General features: G+C 36.8%; 1 protein-coding gene across 1 annotated transcript in view; it reads left to right on the top strand.

Annotated features, from left to right (window-relative positions):
• The window catches only part of AVEN (apoptosis and caspase activation inhibitor), a 98,687-nt gene that overhangs the window by 74,051 nt on the left and 3,114 nt on the right, over positions 1 to 21,522 (top strand). The window contains exons 3-4 of the mRNA XM_082058598.1: positions 19,575 to 19,645; positions 21,276 to 21,371. Of these exons, the coding sequence (XP_081914724.1) occupies positions 19,575 to 19,645; positions 21,276 to 21,371 (167 nt within the window). The remainder of the gene's footprint in view (positions 1 to 19,574; positions 19,646 to 21,275; positions 21,372 to 21,522) is intronic.

The following is a 21,522-nucleotide window of genomic DNA, read 5'->3' as shown; positions in this document are numbered from 1 at the left end:
AACTACTGGCCCACAGGGAGAAGAAATCAAGTGTCACCATAAGGTTAGTTGTCATATTCCTAGACCATGAAGTTCAGATTTCTGTTCTCAAAATTAACTTCTCTCTGGCTGTCACTTCAGTGACAACAGCATGAGAACTAAATTCTCTGATCTCTCATTCATTTTTCATGTTCCTCTCTGGGGACATAGTACCCTGAGATCAAAACTCCCATTTTACCAGATACACTAGCTCTCTATGTTATGGCTAGATTTTAGTTGAAATTGCAGCTTAGATGTTAGATGCTTCAGAAATAGAAATGGATGCTATTAAAATTTTTGATTCCTACAGGATCCGTTTAACAACCAGAAATATTTTTTCAGCAAAAGAGCCACTTCTATTATTTATTTCAGTAAAACAGAAGCCACTAATATTGCATCCACTGACTGATGGAATGAAAAAGACATTGAGAATTTTCACATAACCCATTGTTCTTTGTATTTCTAGGTAGCTATAGCATCTGTACATATAGCAGTGTTATGTGTGCTGCTGATGGAATAAAATAGTAGCTACTTTTATTAAAGTCTTAAACATAAAATTTGTAGGAGCTTTTATAAAACAGCAGTATTTCTTGCTCTTGCATAACTCCAAAACTTAATAATGCCTGTACATAACACCAAATTTAATATGTATCAGTATAAAACTATCTGATGAGCCTTTACTACAGGGATATTCATTATCAGATTTTGGGGACTAAGCTCTGTCAGTGTTTAAAACCTATAGAGAAACCCAGGAAGATCACAGCAGATCAGTTGACACAGTGTTCACCCAGTGAGCACATTTCTGACTGAATGTTTGATCTTGACCATATCTGTTCTTCATAATCCTCTACTCATAAGAAAAGTGCCTCTATTAATTTTTCATATTATAGAGAACTCCGATGAAGATCAGAGAGGTAAACAGTCCACAAAATGCACATGCTGTCTGTTGGCAGCTGTCCTTTTTCTGCTCTCAGGAATGTGTCTCATTGAAAAACTATTCGAAGAGAAAGCAAGTCCTTATCATCAGGGGAGGCAGGAGATTTCTCTCCTCTAATCTTGCTTGCTGCTGCCAAAGAAGAAAGGAGGTGAATTCAGTTGAGGGAATTGAATGCTTTCAGCTGCTGTGGTGTATTCACATTGGTCACTTTTTTATTTCCATTATCAGATTAAAAGCAAAGGTACCTACTTTCAGAAGTATCCATCCAGCTAACATAAAGCTTCTGAGATCCTCTCTTGGAATATATTGTATTCCTGTATTAAGCACCTGTACAGGGTGCTGCTTCGACCTTTCAGGAGCAGTGAGAACATTTAGAAAAATACCTCAGTGGTAATGGCCTGTGTATGCTGCCAGGCTGTGCAGTCGTTCATATATGAAGATGTCTGGCTTATGAAAGACATTTTCTGTGAACAAATTCGGACTGCCACATGCAGTCATCGATTCAGTACAAGAATCTAAAAGGCATCAAAGGAAGCCTGCAAACAATATGTAGCAAAAGAAGAGGGCTTGTTTTGTGTTTGTTTTCTCTTGAGTAGCCTCTTTCGAAGGGTACCCCTGAAAAAGTGCACATTAGACCTTTGTACTGTGTCTGCCCTGTAAAATTTAAGGCTACAGTTCTGGGCTCACAGGAGCATGAGTAAATGCGCTGTTAATGGATGCCCGACTGCACCGTGAAATCAAGTTTGCAGTTTCCAGTATGAACTTAGTCGCCTTTTAGGTCATGTGGCCTTTTACAGACATGTAACGCCTCATGCAATAGCTTTTTTCATTATTTATTTATAGACCGGGAAGAAGCAAAATGAGTTTACAGTGCAGATAAATGCATAATAGAGAAACCATGTAGAGGGTTGTTTGGTTTTTTTTTTTTGAGAGCGAGCAAAACTTTCTGGAATTTTGGAAGATAGGCTTTTTATGATTGAAGCAGCTGATGCATGCTTTTCTACCTGAAGCTGTTACTGTCAAGTAACCTAGAATTACTCATAAATCAAAGTAGGCCCAGCAATTTTGTCTTTCCTAATTATCTGAAACATGTACAAGCTATATGCTCGACACTCAGGACACACCTGATGACAAAAGCTGGAGGAAGTACTTTGTTTTACTATACCCACCAAAAGGGTAATGACTGTCTGAATTAGAAAGATTTTATTACACCTTTTAAATTCATCTTCTCCAATTGTAGAAAGAGATTATACAAGAAGACAGGTTTTCAAATGAAAATATATTTAAAAGACAATGTAATCAGTGTCACATTTACCTTTGTACTTATCAAATACATTGGATTATGCTTTCTCCATGCAGTCAATAAACCTCTTCCACAGTTTGTCTGCATCTGGCATGTATGTATGGTAGTTTCCAGTTGACAGTCTCTTGACATTTCATGTTCACTTACAGCAGCATTGTACAGAGGATATAACATTTCTCATTATACCAAAGCTATATGAGTCATGAAGCCGGCTCTTCTCTAATGACATTCGTCTGGTAGCCATGTTCACTTCTACACCTTTTTATGAAGGATTCTTTCATTATAGCCATGAGGAGAAAAAGTCTTTCTTAATGACAGTGAACTTATCTACTGAAAGAAATTGATGTTAATTGAATTATTGAGATATAGCTTTATTTTTCTTCCATACATTCTGTGATGATGACAAAGAGTTTTGCCATCTTTATTTAGAACAACAATCTTGAAGCAAGTTCCTTGATTCTGTTTCTTGTAATGGGGCATTATAAGCAGCCACCACCTCCAGCAGCTCCTGGGGGTTCCTTCTGCTTAGCCCAGAGACCTGGGGTCTCCAGCTCAGGCCCATGGATGTGGCTGCTGCTTTCCCATTTGCAGGTTCAAGCAATAGTGAGGGTAAGTCTGGCCTTGCGCTAGGCTGATGACTTCTATCTCCTTCTTATTACCCTGCTTGGAAAGTCTCATGGTGAAATGCAGACATAATAAACAGAAAGATTGCTCATGAAAGTAGTAGGTGGCATTTTCCAAATTTTCCTGGTGTGCATTTTGACAGTCATAGAAAGAGAGCTTGTTTCTAAGATTATCAATTGCCAAACTGTTTTTGCTTCCTCTGAACTTAATACATTCAGTTGAGGCTGACAGTATTTTTCATAAGTATATTTTAAATGTGAGTAATTTTCAGTTGTTGTGTCTTTGTAGAACCAGAGATGCGTGGCTTTTCAGTGTTTAAGGGTGTTTATGTTTCCATTTATTTACTTTTTTTTTAGGTGCAGTACTGATAAATTACTGATCATGGCTGTTGTGCTACTGTACAATGTATTAAAAACATTTCTAAAAGTATAGCAATCTCTTTTTTGATCACGAAGTGCAATAGGATGACAACCCATTGTACCTTATTTCTTCCTGACATTAATCCAGTAGTTCTGTGATAGGTTCCCCACCACGACCTTTGAGGGCACAGGGATAATTAGGTTTAATTTCAAATGTTTATTTGTCTAGAAATACGTCATCTTTGGAAATTCTCCTTGGTTTTGCTTTTCCCTCCAATGGCTGCTAATCCTTAGTTCTGAGTCATCCATCAAAACTGGCCTTGCAGTATGTTTAGCTTCTACAGTGACTCATCATGGATTTGATGTAGATAAATAAACTGCACCTGGCAAGTTAGAGCAGTTCATGTCTCAAAACCATACATGAATGAAATGCAAGTGAGCTTTGACAGTTCAAGCGTTAATATATTTCTAATTTGACTTTCAGATGCCCCTATATGTAATATAAAAAGGGAAGAATACTGCAGTAAACTGACCTGAATACCTGAATAGACTTTTAACTTTTTTTTTTTACATATAAACTGTTAATTGTGTGGGTTTGTTTTTTGGGTTTTTGTTTTGTTTTGTTTTCTTCAGTGGGGTGTTGAATCCTGTAGTAAGAGTGTCACAGACTTCTGCTGCTTTGGTCACCTTTTACAGGTTCCCTGAGAGATAATCCATAGGACCTATGGTTGAAAACCACCAACACAGAGTTCTCCGAGTCATTAGGAATGGCTAAAAATTTGTTCAGTGAAATTGAAACATGATCTTGAAATTTCATTTTTGTTTTGTTAATCCTAAATCTTGGTGGGTTTTTGTTGGGTTGTGGTTTTTTTTTTGAAGGGGGGGGGTGTGTTTTGGTTTTTTTTTTTAGATTTATAGTTTGATATATAATTCTAACCTTTGTTTTGTCACTTTTTGTTAATGAATTAACTTCTGCTACATTCTTAGTATTTTCTAGTCAGTGTGATGAAGCACTCTCTCCTGAGATGGCTCAGATACCCAACTCTGCAGTTTCCTGCCTGTGCTGTTTTGTATTCTCAAACTTAGATATCTGTAGAAGATTGCATGGAAAGTACTCATTTCACTGTCACTTTTGTGACTTTGAAAACACATTAAAAAAATGTATTGTGGAAGGAAAATACACATCAGGGGACTGGTTCTCCTGTAAAGCTCTGCATGGTATTGCTGGACAGTTGTGTTGAACCCCTGAATACTTTGAAGACTGTCCCTTGAAAACTGAAAGGTACTCAGTGGGTATGCAATACTCTGGAAGAATTTCTGATTTCTCATTTATCTGAAGATATGACCATACTCTTAATGCACTTCTGAAAGAGCTGAAAGCCTAACTTTGCTGTTCAAACATATTTTGGAAAAATTGGGAACCGTTAGGAGAACACCTGCATTGTGTATTTGCACTTAGCAGAAGAAAGCCGCATGATGTGAAAAAAATAAGCAAAACTGACTTCCTGCCTTTGAGAGCTGTGGATTGTAATAAAGGAGAGATGTTTTTAAATTTGAGCTCAGTTGCTGAATTTGTTAGAATTTTTGTAATTCATTAACCAGGCTGTCACTCATCCAAGCATTTTATCTCTTTTTGTTTGTGCAGTAGTCATAATCTTTATTAAGTAATTTTGAAATGATTGCTTGTTTTGTTGGTAGTAAGTCTGGCAACAAATACTAGTGTTAAATCTTAGCATTTGTGTGTAGATTTTGAAGTGCTTTACAAAGAATGTTGTAAGTCTGTAAATGGCCTGTATTTTACAAATGGAAGGACTGGCACTGTAGTACCATGTATCATTTGCTTGGTAACCACGGAGGGAGGGTTTTTCCCTTTCTGTTCTCTCCTAGTACATGCCTTCCCAGCTGAGAATATTGTTCCCCCTTTTGGGTTGACCTGCAGATCAAAACTGTTTGCTAACTGAAGCCTGTGGAAGAAAATCCTCTGGCCGAGAGAGATGATACCTCTGAGGTTGTATATTTGGTTGTCAGCAGAGTTCTGAGTGACCTTCTTGTCATCTTAAAACTTTTTGTAGATTCTGATTATTTTCTGGTCTCTGAAGCTTAAAAACAAAATCAAGAAAAGTACTTTTACAATATTAATGGGGAAAAAAAAAAAAAAGTGCTAAACAAAACCAGAAGAGGTATTAAAAAAAACCTGAGTGTGAGTTTAGAGAAAAGGTCATTCATTTTTCATCTGGAGAGAAACACGTGCCCGAGAGCAGCATCTTGGTGAAAGCTTTTTTTTTCCTTATGCTATGAGGACTATTATTTCTTCCTTTTCACATATGTATGGCGAAGACTTATAGCTGTTAAGCATCTTTTATTTGTGTTAAGCATATTTGCATTGTCTGCTAATCCTTGTTCTCAGATTACTGGATGAGCTTTGGCTCTGCGTTATAGCAGGTTGGTGTTGGTTCAGTGGGAAAAATACATTGTGAAACCTTTCCCTATGCGACTGCTGAAGGGAAGTGAGAGTCAGTTGATTATTTTGTGGAAGAAAGTAATGATAATCCAAAAACTTGCTACAAGTCTCAGTGTCCAGGATGTACTGCTTTTTACAATGAATTTTGATTCTATTAAGAATTAGACAATTTGAGTGGCTTCAGGAAAATTCTGTCTGAATTGTTTTGTCCAATGAAGAATTCAGTTTCTGAAAAATTCAAGATTTTCACTGAGTGCTGTGCCTTCATTGCTTAAATGCTAAACCTTACTCAAATTCTATACTGTCTTGGTATAATATATACCACACAGTGACTTCATTATTGACATGCCAAATGAGAATCAAAATTATTTATGCCCAATAAGGAAAGGCTGACTAAAAGCATTTTCTTAAGATGGTTAAATAAAAATATTTCTACTCAGTAGTAGAAATATATACTCAGTACCAATATTTTTCTAAAAAAAAGAAAAAAAAAAGAAAAATGTAACTTTCTGTTTTGAAATACTGTTTTCTCACCATATTCAAAATGAAAACAAACAATGAGGATAGTATTTGATAGAGGCCTTGCATGTCTCTGTGCACAGTGAAAGGTTTACCACAAAGCAATGCAATTTGAAAAGGCAGAATAGAGAGAGTGCTTAGTACCTGCCACATGATTCACAGGTCATTTCCTGCTAAAGTAAAGATTTCATCGATCAGCACCTGCTTATTGTGTTCCAAGTAGGCTAGAAGGACTTAAAGTACCATAATCATGGTCAGAAATCTGGAAGAGTTGATTTAAACAAGGTAAAAAGCTAAAATAAACCTAGTAAACAGGGCCAGAACAAGCAGGGTGATGGATGAATGAATAGGCAGGGAAAGCTTCGGCAGAACGTTAAAATGCATCATGAAGAATGTCCTTGGGGGGCAAAGTTGTGTGAGCCATTTTTTTCTGGACTGGATAGAACTACATCATAGAAAAATCTACAAGTAAACAGCAACAGAATGTAAATATGTCTAGTGAATAGCTATGATGCTGATGATTTTTCATTTTAGCCTTATTACCAGATATGTCATTGTCTTAAATATCTTAAAACCTAAATTTTGATATTGCTGTGATGTTATTTAATAGTATGCCAGTACTCTGATGGAAAATAGATTCTCCAAATTAATATTTAAAAATGAGCACTAGAGTGCATATTGCAATTCTGTGCTGTTTGAATACAGAAGATAAATAAAAATCTATACTTTCGCGTTATTCAGACCTGTGAAACACTGTGTATCAGTGGTAAATACGTAGCACAGATGGTGTTCGTCATCCAGAAAATGGTAATTTTCCATTCTGTATCATCTCTTCATGTTTTTTAATTTGTGGGAGAGCTGCAGTGCTCGTCATGACCGTTCAAGAACTTGCCTAAGAAGGCTATGGGATGTGTTGCTAAGGGGTGTTGTAAGGTGTAGAATGTGGAATGCTGTAGTGTGCCCAGTGCAACGGGGCAAGGACAGAGGTCAGCGCAGAGGATACTGTTTTCACTCGAGCTAACCCAAGCTTTATTTACTTAAATAAATTTGCTAAAAAAACCCCTCAGGGCACTTGATACAAAAGATGAGCAGAAGCCTGTATGTGGCTACAACTTGCTCTTTAACATGACCCGAAGAGTTGTAGATAGTAAGTAATTATTTTTCTCCTTTTCACTTTACAGAAGAACCGTTAATTTCTGTTAATACAGGTTTTGAAACTTTGCATTGACCAATTTATCAGTAGCAATGGGAAAACTCTGCTGTAGATAATAATAGCTTTTTAAAAAGCACCTTTTCTTGAAAAATAAACATGAACTTCTAGGTCATGGATTATTTTTCTTACAAATGTAAGTTGGACCAAGCATATAGTGGCTAATTAAGCCTTTGGTAAGATAAATCCAGTATGCTGCTTGCTTGTGTTTGTGATCTGAAGCAAATGTTTTCCAATCTGATCTTAAAATTAAGTTGATGTTCAAAACTCTCTGATAAGCCATTACACTACTGTCTTTGGAGAGTCATGAGTAACTTGCTTATGCAAAGAAATACTTTCCAGGCTTTTGCATGCCCATAGAACTGGAGCTTTACTAGATTTACTCTTTGCTAATTGTAATCCATGTTATTTTATTAACAAATCAGAAGAAAATCCTTCTGTCTTGTTTTCTTAAGCTGCTTCTCTTTTCTTATTTCATGGCATCAAACAAAAAAGCTTGCAAGCTTGTGTAAGTACAACGATTTGTCATATCTTGCAGAACACTTCAGAAATGCACGAAAGCCAGGCTTCGTACTCATTATATCAAACTGCCTGAATATTTTTAGACCTTTATGTATAATTTATGAATACGTTTGAAAGATAGACCCATAGACACAGCATACTCTACTACTTGCATGAATAGTGAATTCTGCTTTAGCCAAGAATGCTACTAGTTTGGATGTGATAATATTTAAAATATCCAGCACAGCAGCATAAATAATGTTTATTGATTGTATAATTGCCTACTCTGCTGTAAGTGCTCTATCAGGGTAAGGAATGAAACTGTAGCACTAAGAAAAATTTTGAACAGTTTTTTGGGGAAATACTAATAATACAAGGGCTGTCAAATAATGTGTGTACCATCATCAAAAATTTAGACTGGTTTTACATACTTAAAATGGAAGCTTGAATAGTTGACAGTCAAAACGGTTGTAAACTTTCATGACTTGTCTGTTATAAAAAGTCAGAGGGAAAGGGGAGAGAGAAAGAGAAGTTTTCCAGTGTTTATGTGGCATGTAAGACCTACGCCTAGCAGACTTCTTTCTCTAATTGTGTCTAGTTAATGGCGATTATGGAATAAAAGCAGCAAGCCGCATTGGTTTGCTTTAACGTTACCTTTATTAGAAACAAAAAAGTAGATTTTCTTTTTTTTAATGGGGTACAATGTGGAATAAAGGAGGCTTATTTTGTGTACTCCTGCTGTTTATGGATAAGAAGGATATTTCAGGAATTTTGAAGTTATCAGACCAATTATTCTGACAGCCTACTTAGAGAAATCAGTGGTTATCTAGTGTAAATTTATGCAATGCAACTGCTCTTAGTTAAGCATGGCAGTTAGATATAAAGTTCTCTTAGATGGAAAGATGCAAGACTAAACCTGATTTAACGAATTGTGTGACATTCTCACCTCCCAGATACAACACTGCAATATACTTGCGTGTACTGGTTATGCAGGAGGTAGAATGAACAATAATCCAAACAAAGAATAATTAGGAGGAATTCTGCTTAAATAGGGCAAGGTAAAGAACTTAGGCCTGTAAGTGCCATTCCACGACTTACCAAAATATGTTGACATGCCGTTTCTGATGTTCTTCCTTCTTGAAGCCACTGTGACATGAAGTATCAAACAACAGTAAAAGTTTTATTGTGTTTTTTAAACACGTATGTTTTACTTAAACTTTCATTGGGAAGAACTTTCAGTTTCCTAACAGAATTGAGTCATCTAAAAAAGAAAAAAAAAAAAAAAAAGGTGGTGCTTCAGTTTTGAATGTGAGCTTTCTAATAACGGGTGATCTAGCCAGCATTTGGCAACATTTGAAACCTTGTTTGGATTTACACAGTAGAACATTCATTGTGTTTAGATTTAGAAACATTGTAAAAGTTGGTCTTCCTGTGTAATTTAGAAAAAAGTGAAAACTTTCTGAGGAAACTGCAGAGGTTTTTTTATCCATTATGGGACTTTTTTTTTTTTAACTTCTCTCAGTGTCAGAGCTCAAAAGTATAGGATGTTGAATTGCTTACAAGTTGTATTGTCTAAGGTATGAATCGAGGGTGCTGCTTCAGCTCTGACCTCCAAATTATTTGTCTCTTGTCTGCTGAAAACTAAACTGTTCATTAAAACCCTCATTTCCCCTTCAAAGTGGTTGTATGAGCTTAGAGGGACCATCTGCCCCAAAGTCTCCAGGCAGTATTTTTGGTTAACAGAATTCATGGGAACACAACCTTCTCCCCTCTCCAGCCTCCTCTGATGCCCCCGCACTGTGGCTGCCACACAGCAATTCCTGTCAGTTGGCCAGGCAAATCAAGGATATTTCTGGATGAGCAGCTTCCATTTTGCTTGAACTTTGTTCCTCTTGTTAAAGATTTTCTTCCTTTCATTCTGTCGCATCTTCTTTCCTCACTTACAAGCCAGAATCTGACAAGGCTACCTTGTGCCAGCACATGCAAATGGATTCCTCTTTTGAGTCCTGCAGTTTGACATTACGTAAATCTCCCTTTGTGGGTGGAAACGGTGTCATTTCTTCATTTCTTCCAGTGTTGAATTTCAGCTATGCTTCCTGCTATGGACACATGTGTCATGGAGGCATCCCAAAAGTCAGTTTAGACAGGCAACAAGCTCCAAACAGACTTTGTTCTAACCAGAGCTGTTTAGCAGAAAACCAACTACAAATGGGGCTTATCCGAAATTATTCAGCACTTCAACAACATAATACAGTACAGGTTTGGATACCAATTAGGAGTTCAATCACTACACAATTGACTCAAGCTCAACAGGATCAGATGGTTCAAAATGCCCATTTTCCCACTCTTTGTGCAAGTGAGGACTCTCAGAGGTTCCCAGATTGCTTACCAATAAAGCAGGTGTCTCAGTCCCTAAGGAATGCTCCTTAGATGGCCAGTCTAAGGAGTAGAGTCTGACTGCACACTCACTGCTCCAAGGAAGACCAACTCACTGGGGGTATCGGGCGGGCTCCATTTGTACCCTAGCTGAATCTGGGCTGTGGTCATTTATGGTAGTGGTTCAGAAACTTCTCTCAACCGAGGTGTCTGATTTGCCACAGAGAATCACAGAATGTTTGGGGTTGGCAGAGACCTATGGAGATGATCTACTCCAACCCACCTGCAGGTTCACATAGAACAGATTGCACAGGAATGTGTCCAGGTGGGTTTCAAATGTGTCCAGAGAACGAGACTCGACAACCTCTCTGGGCAGCCTGTTCCAGTGCTCTGGCACTCTCAAGGTAGAGAATTTTCTCCTCATGTTCAGATGGAACCTCTTACGCTTCAGTCTGTGCCTGTTGCCGCTCATCCTATTGTTGGGCACCGCTGAAAGGAGTCTGGTCCCATCTTCTTGACATCCACCCATGAGATATTTGTAAACATTGATTAAATTGTCTCTCAGCCTTCTCCAGGCTGAACAGACTCAGCTCTCTCAGTCTCTCCTCATAAGAAAGATGCTCCAGACCTGTAAGCATCTTCTCAGCCCTCCGCTGCTGGATGCTCTCCAGTAATTCCTTGTCCTGGGGAAGCCAGAACTGGATGCAGTACTCCAGATGTGGTCTCACCAGGGCAGAGTAGAGGTCAAAGACCCTGTCCGTTGACCAAGGGGTATGTGCATGGCCCATCAGCCTAGAAGTTTCTCTTTCTTTTGGGGAGATGGAGGGGAGACTGAGTGCATCTGCCACAACATGTTTTGATATGAGCTGCTTGTGTAGGCTTGGAGAAAACAGGATCTTCACGAAGGACCAGATCAGTAGGTTCCTAAACCTGTTGGTCTGCAGAGTTCAAAAACTCTACTATTAAGCTACTTTTTCCTCTGTTGTGTCCAGTCTTGTGCTAATACGTGAGTCCTCTCCCTTTCACTCAAAGGAGAATTGTCTGTCCCTGTCCCAGAGAAGATCACTAATTTAACTTCCTGCTGTGTCATACTGATGCTATGAAAAACCAAAAAAAGTATTTGGTCTTGAGTATTTATGTATTAAGTTAGGTGGTGATCTTTGCCCCTTTTTTTCAGCCTCAAAAACCAGTATGGTCTATGGATTTTTATACTTTGTAGAATCTAGCAAGCTGGTTGCAGTGACATTTAAAAATCACTAAGTATGTTATAAATGAGTGACCTGAAAAAACTGATGCTAGAAAAATGTCATAAAGCATCAGGAAGAATGTAAATATTTAAGGTGACTAGCTTAAATTTAATGAAAGGTTTAAGGTTAACCTATGGGGAAATCAGTACCTTGACACTTAAATATTATTTTATTGTTTATTCAGTAAAAAAGTGAATAATGGAGAAGATGGGATTGGTACTTATGAAGAGCCACATCAGGCTACTGTATTTGGGTGAAATTTTAAACATACTTTTTTGTTCAATGCATTTTGTTTTAATATTTTGCGCTTTTGTTGCATTCTAACCTATAATCATTAAATATTTAATAAAAATTACATATAGGGATACATTTAAGAAAATGTGGAAAAGCTAATTAGAAAGCAGAGAGAGTCTGATGCTGTTTATACCATTTCCTGTATGGTTGTGCTGTCCGCTGCCTCCTTATACACCCTGCAGAGGTTAAAATGTGCATTGACTTGAATGAACTCTTAGGTAGAGATTTAAAATAAATTTGTGCATTACCTACTTTTCCTTCCTATTTTTCCTGTGGAAAGACAACTAATTAAGAGAAAGAACTCTACAAGTAGCAAAAAAAAAAAAAAAAAAAAAAAGCTGTTTAATATAAGGTTGTTTCTATTGAATTAGACCCAAGAGTCCACCTGGAGACACCTGAGGTAAGGCACCTGAACATGATCTGTGATATGCTACTTTCCCAAATACCTGCAACAATTTATGTCCCAGGGACTTCCTGAGCCAGATGTAGAATCTTTGTATTTGAAAATATTTATCTTCTATCCCTCCTTGCATCTGTGGAAACTTGTGGCATACGCACCATCTGATGGCCTCAATTTATAAAGATTTGCCACTTTTTGTTTTGAATGCATTCTCTGCTGGCTTCATTTGATGCCTCTAGGTCTTCTTCGGGAAGAGACAATGAGCAGTGAGTCCTTTTCTGCTCTTTTTATGCCTTTCATGATTTTTAGATCTCTGTCATGTTCCCTGGGCTCCTCTCTCTTGGCTTAAGTTACTATATTTCTCATACAGGAAACCAAGACTGCACAGTGTTCAAGATAGTAATACATGATAGGGATGTAATGGTGTTCTCTGTGTTGTTCACGGTTGCTTTTTTAATAGTTCCAAAGAGTTTCTTTCTTTGAGCACTGTAGAGCACTGAGATTCTGATTCTGGATGGTGTTGGTCAGCTCTGAATTTATTTTGTACATGAAGTTAAAATTGCAGCATTTTGCATTTTTGGCATTGAGTTTCATCTGCCATTTTAAAATCTACTTTCTCAATCTTGTGAAGTTCTTATGACATTCTCCACAGCCTACTTTCATCTACACTAACATGAGAAGCTCAGTATCATCAGCAAACTTTATTACTTCATTTTTCTCATCTTTTTTTTCTCTTCTCTTTTAATTGAGTGAAGAAGTTAAACAGATGTGACCCCAGAGAACTGCAGTGGTGGTTGTTTTTAATGTAAAAATTGATAATTAACTCATTTTCTTCCTACTTTTAGGCAATTATGTATTCATATAAAGCCTCCTCTTCTCTTTGCTGCTCTGAAGTCTTGGGTGGAAAAGGGAGTGGGACGTCAGTTAAATCTTTAGGAAACACATGTAAATTACAACAGCTAGATTTTGCTTATGTGCATGATTTTTTTTTTTGCTTCTTTCCAGAAATCATCTTAGAACATGCAGCAGAATTTTCCTTTTCAAATGCCATGTTGACTCTTCCCCCAAATATTATATTTATCCACATATCCATTAAATTTCTTAGAGTTTCTACCAATTTGTCCATCAAGCACATGGAACTGGTATTGCACTGTCCTCCTCGGTCTTCCTTTCAGTGCTCCCGGTATTTCTGTGTTGTCATTTAACTTCTGGAAGCAATAAAGGCTTCAAAGGCATTCCACTTTCTTAGTCACCTGGTGTTCATGCAGAAGCATGTGTACCACTGTTTATTTTTCTGACCCTCTTCAAATGTCATTTTATTTGTACTGTATTCCTGTTTTGACTCTTGTTAACCTCTGCTTTTAATATGAAAAAATGATTTTTTTTTTTTTTTTTAAAGAAACGTTGTTCTTTGGCACTTCTTGGTTTCACCCTGATCCTCATTTGAAAAACTGGCATCTGACTGTGATTTTGATAGGCTGCAGTTCCTCTATATGCTACACTAGTTCTGTTCTTCCTGAATAGACACTTCTTGTTCCAGAAGCAGCACTGGTTTCTGAAGATTCTTCCTTCTTACTCATTTATCTGCAACACGTTTTACATTTTGAGGACGGCGTTTAGCCTTGATCCTGCTGTTTGGTCAAATTCATATATTTACTTTTAAAATTGTAACTAGTAGTACTAGTGTAGTTGTGTCAAGGAATTAATTTATGGTATTGTTCTTTTTTTGAATTTGATTACAAATATGCTTTATAGTTTGCAGTGCAGGCTACAAATATCCTTGACGTCTGAATGTTTGCACAGAGCTCAGGAATTTTGTACTGGTATCAGCAGAAGAGTGTTATTTAAAATATTTTCTTAGATATGTGTGTTCTGCTGGTAATTAGAATCGTTATGCTGAGCCATTGCATAAACCTTCTGGAGTTTGTACTACATGGCTGTGTGACCTACTGTTGAGCAGCAGAACAGGGAGAAATGTAGCTTGTGCTAAAGCATTTGTGGTGAAGGTATGTTGTTTGGAAATACCTGTCGTGTTTTTCATAAAAGACAGACTTTGCAGTGACTTGTGATATATTGATCTTAATAATATCTGAATAAAATTAATAGATGTTGAGTTCTTACAGGGTCTTTATCTGTTGTTTTTGTATTCTCATATTCTGAAAATTGCTATTACTCAATCTATGCTCGTGGCAAATTGCATGAGTAGAACATTGCAGCCTTAGTCATAGGAAAAGATAATAGTTACAGTGTGTACTCTATCAAAGTAGAGGAATTAAAAAGGCAGAAGTAGAAATTAGTGATGTTATTAGAGCTGCTATAAAGAGTCTTTGGAATCTTTGTGTCTTCCAGAAGTCTGTTTCTCAGTATTATAGGCTACCTCATTGTGGGAGAATTAGTGTATCTGGATGATTGTGTTTATGATGTGTATAAAAATCATTCATATAAAACCTTTGCAGAATGTACATTTCCTAGTTTTGGAAGAATACTTATCATCAATTTGTGTATATGTAAGTCTCCTTCTGAAGGAGAAAAAAAGGAAAGCTATTAGGTGTCCTATAAAAGGAAATCTTCAGCAGTATTTATCCAAAGAGATTTTTATATAAAATGAGCATTAATTGTAGATAGACAATTAATGTAAATATTATATATAAAAGTAGATGTATGTAAAATCATATCTATAAATCACACTATGTGGAAACACTGTGCAAGGAGAAAAGATACCTTTTCATTCTGATGATGTTCAAAAACACCCAGTCTGTGGTTCTTACTATTTCCAGGCTGTTCTCAAAATCTTCTAGTTAGAGCAAGCTATGGCATGGATGGGTAGGAATTCTTCCTCATGCTTTTTTCTCCAGTTTGAGAAAGATCAACTCACACCTAAACAATACCCAAAGACTGGTAAGCTTTAGTTTTGTTGTTGTGCTCATAAGTTCGCTCAAAATTCATTTCTTAGTAGATGCCTGCCTCTTCCTTGATCTATAGATTTCTGTCTTCTCTTGCACCTCCTGCATGAAGTTGTGCGCTATTAAAAGGGAAAGAATATGTTGCTTATATTCCTCAAGAGAGTTGGTCAGTCTTATATAAACTATTGATGTTGGATAAAATTTCCAGCATCATTCATACCTAAACTACAATCCACATTGTTTTTCCCTGCAGAAAAAATGTTAGATTGGAGGATTTGGTTCTTATTTCACCTTGAAAAGAAAGTGTTTCTTCCTGCATTATTGCAGCTTACGAAGAAGACTGGTGGAACAGGCAGGTAGCTTGTTTTGATATTACATCCTTCATAAATAGTGATGAACTGGGGATCATTACAGAAAGTAAAGGGATCTTTTGCAAGTTAAACTTGCAGAATTGCTTAAAATCTATTCTAAAGATGGACTTTCTTTGGAGAGAATCTTCTCAGTTTCATAACTCAAGAAGAACTTTGAATAGGGTAGTAGATAGAGGGTGCTTTTGAGATACTTTATGTTAGGTTAACTTCCTGAAGGTAACTAAGTTGTAGTTTTCTGTTGTGGTTTATTTGGTTCAGCTGCATTCTGCCATCATAAATGTATTGCATATTCTTCAGCTGAGCAAACAGACTTGTACACAGAGGCTTGAATTCCCAAAATAATGTAAATAGGAGATGAACAAAGGTTGGAAAACCTCAAAATTATCAAATTATGAAAATTTTTGGTGCTTATTTAGGAGAAGGTAACTTCTGATTAAAAAAATGAGTCTAGACTCTCGTATTTGCCCCGGTGGTGCTCCGCTGCAGTCACGTCAGTCTTAGAAGGATCCCGTTACATTGATTCTTTGTTCCCCTCTCTAATGCAAAAATCTCTAAGACTGTAGAATATTTGTCCTGTCTTCAGTAATGTTTTATGTATTTTGTTTTTAATGAGAGGGTTAAAATAAGTAAAGTCACTCCACTGATCTGTCCGTTTTCCTACTGAAAACCACTTTTTCCCCATTATTTTCAATTTGTAGACTCATAATTTCACAGATTGGAAATTATTTGTTACAGATTATAGGTAGGATTTTTTTGATTCTGTTATTCGGTGAATATTTGTATGAAGACACAATTGGGCTAATGAGACTATGAAACATGTTATATTTAAATCAATTGATTTAGCTTTAAAATATATTAAAGTGTTAGGAAAGCATGGTGCTTTAGATCTGCTGTTCTTTCATAATAAAGTTACAATTTATACAATAAACAATATTAAGGCTTATTATGAATGTTACCAGGGACAGTGTGTGAGGTTTACTTGAATGCATTATTTTTAGCTACTCTGTAGGTGAAGACCAAGTGATATTTGTAAGTAACATAAAAACTATTCACGTGAATAAAAGTATTTTTTATGTTGGAAGGAACTTGGAGTCATTGCAAAACGTTTGATTAGTATTCATGGCATAAAAGGAAGTTATTTTCAGGGTAAAGGAATTTGTGAAAAGATAATTGGTTAGACCAACATTCTCATTAACCTAATTTGCATTAAATGTGCTACTGTGAATTGTAGTTATTGCTTTTCCATTTGAAAGGCATGCTTTGTTAACTGATTTAAAGAGCCTAGTTAAACTGCAGTTTAAGTCATAGCCTTTAATTCAGCAATACAATATGAAAGTGAGGATCTGTTATTACCAACTTTGTGAGTGTGGAGAATCATAAACCAGTTCTTGATCCCAGAGGATTTTCCTGATGAAGTGGGTTTGTTTAGCTGCTTTGCATCTGCTCATTCTCAGATACCAAAAACATTTGATTAATCCCTTAGTTTAATCTTGCTCCTTTATAAGAGCAGAGGAAACTCTTATTTTCTCTGTGACAGCATGAGAAATAGTTGAAAGAGTCTTGGGGATATTGGATGAAAAAACTTATGCCTTTTTTTCTAATGGTATGAAGACTTTGAGGATCACTTGGTTTAACTATTTTTCAATGAAACTTCTTTGTATATGTTACTAAACAGACCCTTTAAAATATGAGCTGTTAAAACATCAATTAATTTGCACATTTTCATACCCATTTTAAAATCATGAGACTGAAGAATGAATTTGGATTTCTTTAATTTTCAGCTTCAGTTATTACTCGTTAACAGTATTTTAGATGTTTTGAAACACAGAGCTTTATTTACTGTTGTGCTGTGCACATTGAGGAAGGCAGCACATTTGTCAGCAGTGAGTCAACTATGAGTGCGCCAGCAAAGTATTTTCATCTGCTGATGGGTACAGGAACAAAGGATCTTATTTTCCCATACTGCTGAGCGTACCCAGCGGTCATGGAACTTGGTCTTTGTGAATTGTATGAACTAAACATTTAGAAAATTAGGCTGCTTCTTAGATAACTAAATGTTAACTTGAGCGCTTAGTTTTAATTATTTGCACTTACGCTGTTTGACTTCGGTTGTTTTAACATGGTAATATCTGGAGGAGTTGAATGTAAACCAAAGACTCGCTGGTCAGGTAAGGCTGAATGTCAACCCCATAATGCTGAACAATATTGGATAAGCCTAATGGAAATAGGGAGATGCAAATTCAAGCTGAACATGGTAATGGTCATAAGTACCTATATAAAAGCTCAGCTGAGAAGGTCAGTTTCTTCCTGGAATGGTTCTGAAGATGACGATGATGAACATGTCAGGCACAAAGTATGATTAGTATAGGCATCTGCATCAGGTACATGAGTACATTGCGTGCCCAAGGAGCATACATGAAATGCAATGATTTAGAAATGCAATTTAAATGTTAAAAAAAAAAAAAAAAAGCCATGGCCAATTAATTTTACATTCCAACTTGGAGATAGTTGGGGCTCCCTTTTGTGTTGTTTGGCAAAGAAGCATGCCAATTTTGGTACTTACTCATTCTGTTTGCAAAACAGAAGCTGGCCGATGGTTGCAATATTGAGTAGAACTGCTGAAAGGCTGATTTCCCTCAGCTTTTGGTACAAGCAGACAATGGAAAAGAAACCAGTTTTGGAGACAGCACATTATATGTTGAGACTTTGTGTAAGGACTAAGGGCATGATTTGGGAATTATCAGAGGTGTGATGGGCAGGCAGGAAACTGAGAACCACATGGAAGTTAAATGCTCAGTTGTTGGTAGTGTCATAGAAAACTTCCTGTAGCCCATGTGGAAAGAATGAGCTATTGCTTCTAGCTACCTGCTGGACTGAAGCCTAGTGACTTACAAGTGATCTGCAACTCTCAGGATCAAATTTCATCTCCTTCACATAACAATTCAACAGTGTTGTGGTGTGGTGGTGGTGGTTCTGGTGTGTGTTTGGTTTTTTTGTTGGTTTTGTGTGTGGAGACTGGTGGTGGTGGTTTGTTTATTTGTTTGTTTTTAATAGAGCTGCTGAAACTGCTCTTTGTTCTCAAACGGCATGGTCAAGAAGGTGGATATCCCATACTCTGCATCAGCAACGTCTTTGCTCTCTGGTACTCTAGACCTTTGGCCATCATCTTGCAACTCTAGTCTTTCAGGTTTTGTCTGTCGTGTACCTTGCTAATTTTTTTGAATGCCTAGAATTGTTGTGTGGTGGTTTTTTGTTGGGTTGGTTGGTTGGTTGTGTTTTTTCAGTGAATAAACTCAGAGGAATGTATTTCACATGGTACTGCCATAGAAATGCCACATCTAGAACAAAATAATAAGCCAAGTCCCCTTTGTAGTAAGAGGAAGTTCCTTGTGTCTTAGAGGAACATGGTAGGAGGTTAGAAGATCCTGTGTAACTAAGGTTACTTATGTAGCTTAATTAGCCCTATATAAAGTTTGTTTTAATTCAGTCCCTTATGCATATGGAGTTTAGGGATCAGTGACTTTTTTTGATGGCGTGCTGGAGTAGGGACAAGTTCATGGAAGAGAGAGTCTGGGGAATTTAGCTACCAGACAACAAGAAATCTTTACTTGGTCTGTACAGACTGATTTTTGGGATATTTATAATCCATTTTGAGAGATTTGCATGGTGATAGAGAAGGTCTATCTATAGCACATTCAGAGCTGTTAATGAAAAATGTACTCTGTGAATACTGTACATATTCGACTTTGCAATGAAAATATTGCTTGTTAATATGGTACCTACAACCTCCACATTCAATTTTCAATTTGTTGGACTTTTTCAGTACTGTTTTGCAAATAGGAAATAGAAAATTATTTCTATAGTACTTTGGCTTAAAGTTTAATATTTTGAGCGCAAGCAGCACTGAAGTTAAATGCAAATTTTTTTAAGACATAATTTTTATTGATTGAATTTATTTCTTGGGAACTTTGGAGAGAGCTGCTTGGTGTTGGTTGGTTGGTTTGGTTTTGTTTGTTTGTTTTTTGATATTTTTTCTGTTTCTTTTCTGTAGGAGATTCCTTTACGCAATTCCGATTTGCTGATGAGAAAGAATGGGATAGAGAAAGCATATGCCATAAGCAGGTAACAGAACTATCATTCGAATGAGTTTGTATGGATGATCCCCTGCAAAGAATACCTAGGCAGTTCTGCTTTCAGCAACGAATTGTTTAATAACACCCTTTGTTTTGTATATGTTTTTTTCATTTATCTGTAATGCTGGAGGCTCTTGGATCTTATCCTTTTTTTTTTTTTTTCCCCACAATGAAAAATAATGAAAGCAGCAGGCTAGGTGTTTAAGTAGCGTTGGAAAAAAAGTACAAGCAAATCTATCTACTGAAGGGAAAATAAGGGTAACTGTGCTTGAGTGTCTCTTGAAACATACATATATATTCAAATTTTTAAAGTTTGCAATTTATTTCCTAAATTATTGACAATAATTATTCCCTGGGAAGTGAAATTTAAAGGTACATTAAAGTTGCAAAGTCAAATTAAAATGAGCTAATAAAATCAAGTGCAGCATTTGTTTAAACCATCATATGTTTGTTCAGTGAAAAACAGTCTTTCAATGACTGTATTTTTTTCTTATCAGTTCCTCCTGCTCCCAGTGTGTAGGATGTCAATATCCAGAATATTAACGTCTTGATAATTTCCTCATAGACTTGTCATTTAGGTGATTTGAAAGCATTAATTCGTTTCTGAATGGCTAAATCCCTTGTAAGCAGAGTGAAGGATGTTGCCAGTAGATTTCACAAATACTCTTCTGGCTGCCCATGACGCAACTGTGCAGTTCTGGTCCCACACTCTTGCTCGCCAGGAACTGGTGGTGTGTTGGGTGGGCACGTTCTTCTGCCCCTGTCCCTACCAAGCTGTAGGCATTTGTCCTGCCTCCTCCAAATCAGTTGCTTCAGACTCTTTACTGAGTCTCACTGATCTTACATCAGTTTGAAATAGTTTACTGCACTGGCCACAATTGCTTATCCTTTAATTTCTTATTTTAGTCCAGGAGCCTGGCCCAGATGGTTTCACGGGGTTATCTAATTTTTCATGTTGTCTCTGGTCTTCAACCTGTTCTCTCCTTTTTGTTTCTGACCATCTTTCTTTCCCCTGAAAGCTGGATCCGAGTCTAATTTTTATCCTAGATACACTTTGCCAAATTCTTTGCCTTTGCCTCTTGGCTCACCTGTCTCAAGTTCTTCGCCTGTCTATACATTATGTACAAGAAGCTATTACAGAATTGTAAACTGAAGTGATTACAATGAAACAAAATAAAGCAGAAAAGGCATAAAAACAGTTGCAGAATAACTAGATATTTCCTAGGAAGTAGGCTTCACAGATTCAAAGATGTTTGAGTTGGAAAAGGCTGTTATGTCATTGTCAACTTGCAGAACTGTTTCCTACTTTGGATTTGCAAGGCGTTGTCTAAGGAATGTTCCTTATATACCTTGTTTAAAACTTCATCCTCTGTTTTTAAACCTTTAAGTGATAATTTGCATTGTGGGTGTTTATATGGTAATTTAGCCAAACTGCTTTGAAACTGTAATTTAAAACTACGAATTCCTGCTATTATTGCAGATATCTTTTAGATGCTGTGTATTCATTAGATTGTTCTTCACATTCCTTGAATGTGTGGAACAGGAGAATGTAATAGATTATTCACTGTTAGTTAATTTTTTTTTAATACATGTGTACTGTGTGTTGAACTACGTTTCAGTTCTCTGCGCTTTCTGTTGACTGCCAGTCACTGGTCCAGGCCCTTCAGGAATTGCCTCTACACTTGAGGCTGAATGTAGCTGCTGAACTCGTGCAGGTAATGCTGTGATATGCTGTAAATATTTTAAGTTAAATAATCTATGCAAGAATGATTACTTTAAACTTGGTTTTCAAACATAAGTTGGATGTATTTTATAATTAAATACATTTCTTGAGACTGGCATGTCGAATGGCAGGTAATGCAGGAT

The sequence above is a fragment of the Streptopelia decaocto genome (genome assembly GCF_964273445.1).
Source record: "Streptopelia decaocto genome assembly, chromosome: 7".
NCBI lineage: Eukaryota > Metazoa > Chordata > Aves > Columbiformes > Columbidae > Streptopelia > Streptopelia decaocto.
The sequence above is the reverse complement of the archived record's forward strand: the minus strand, read 5'-3'. Positions and strand labels throughout refer to the sequence as shown.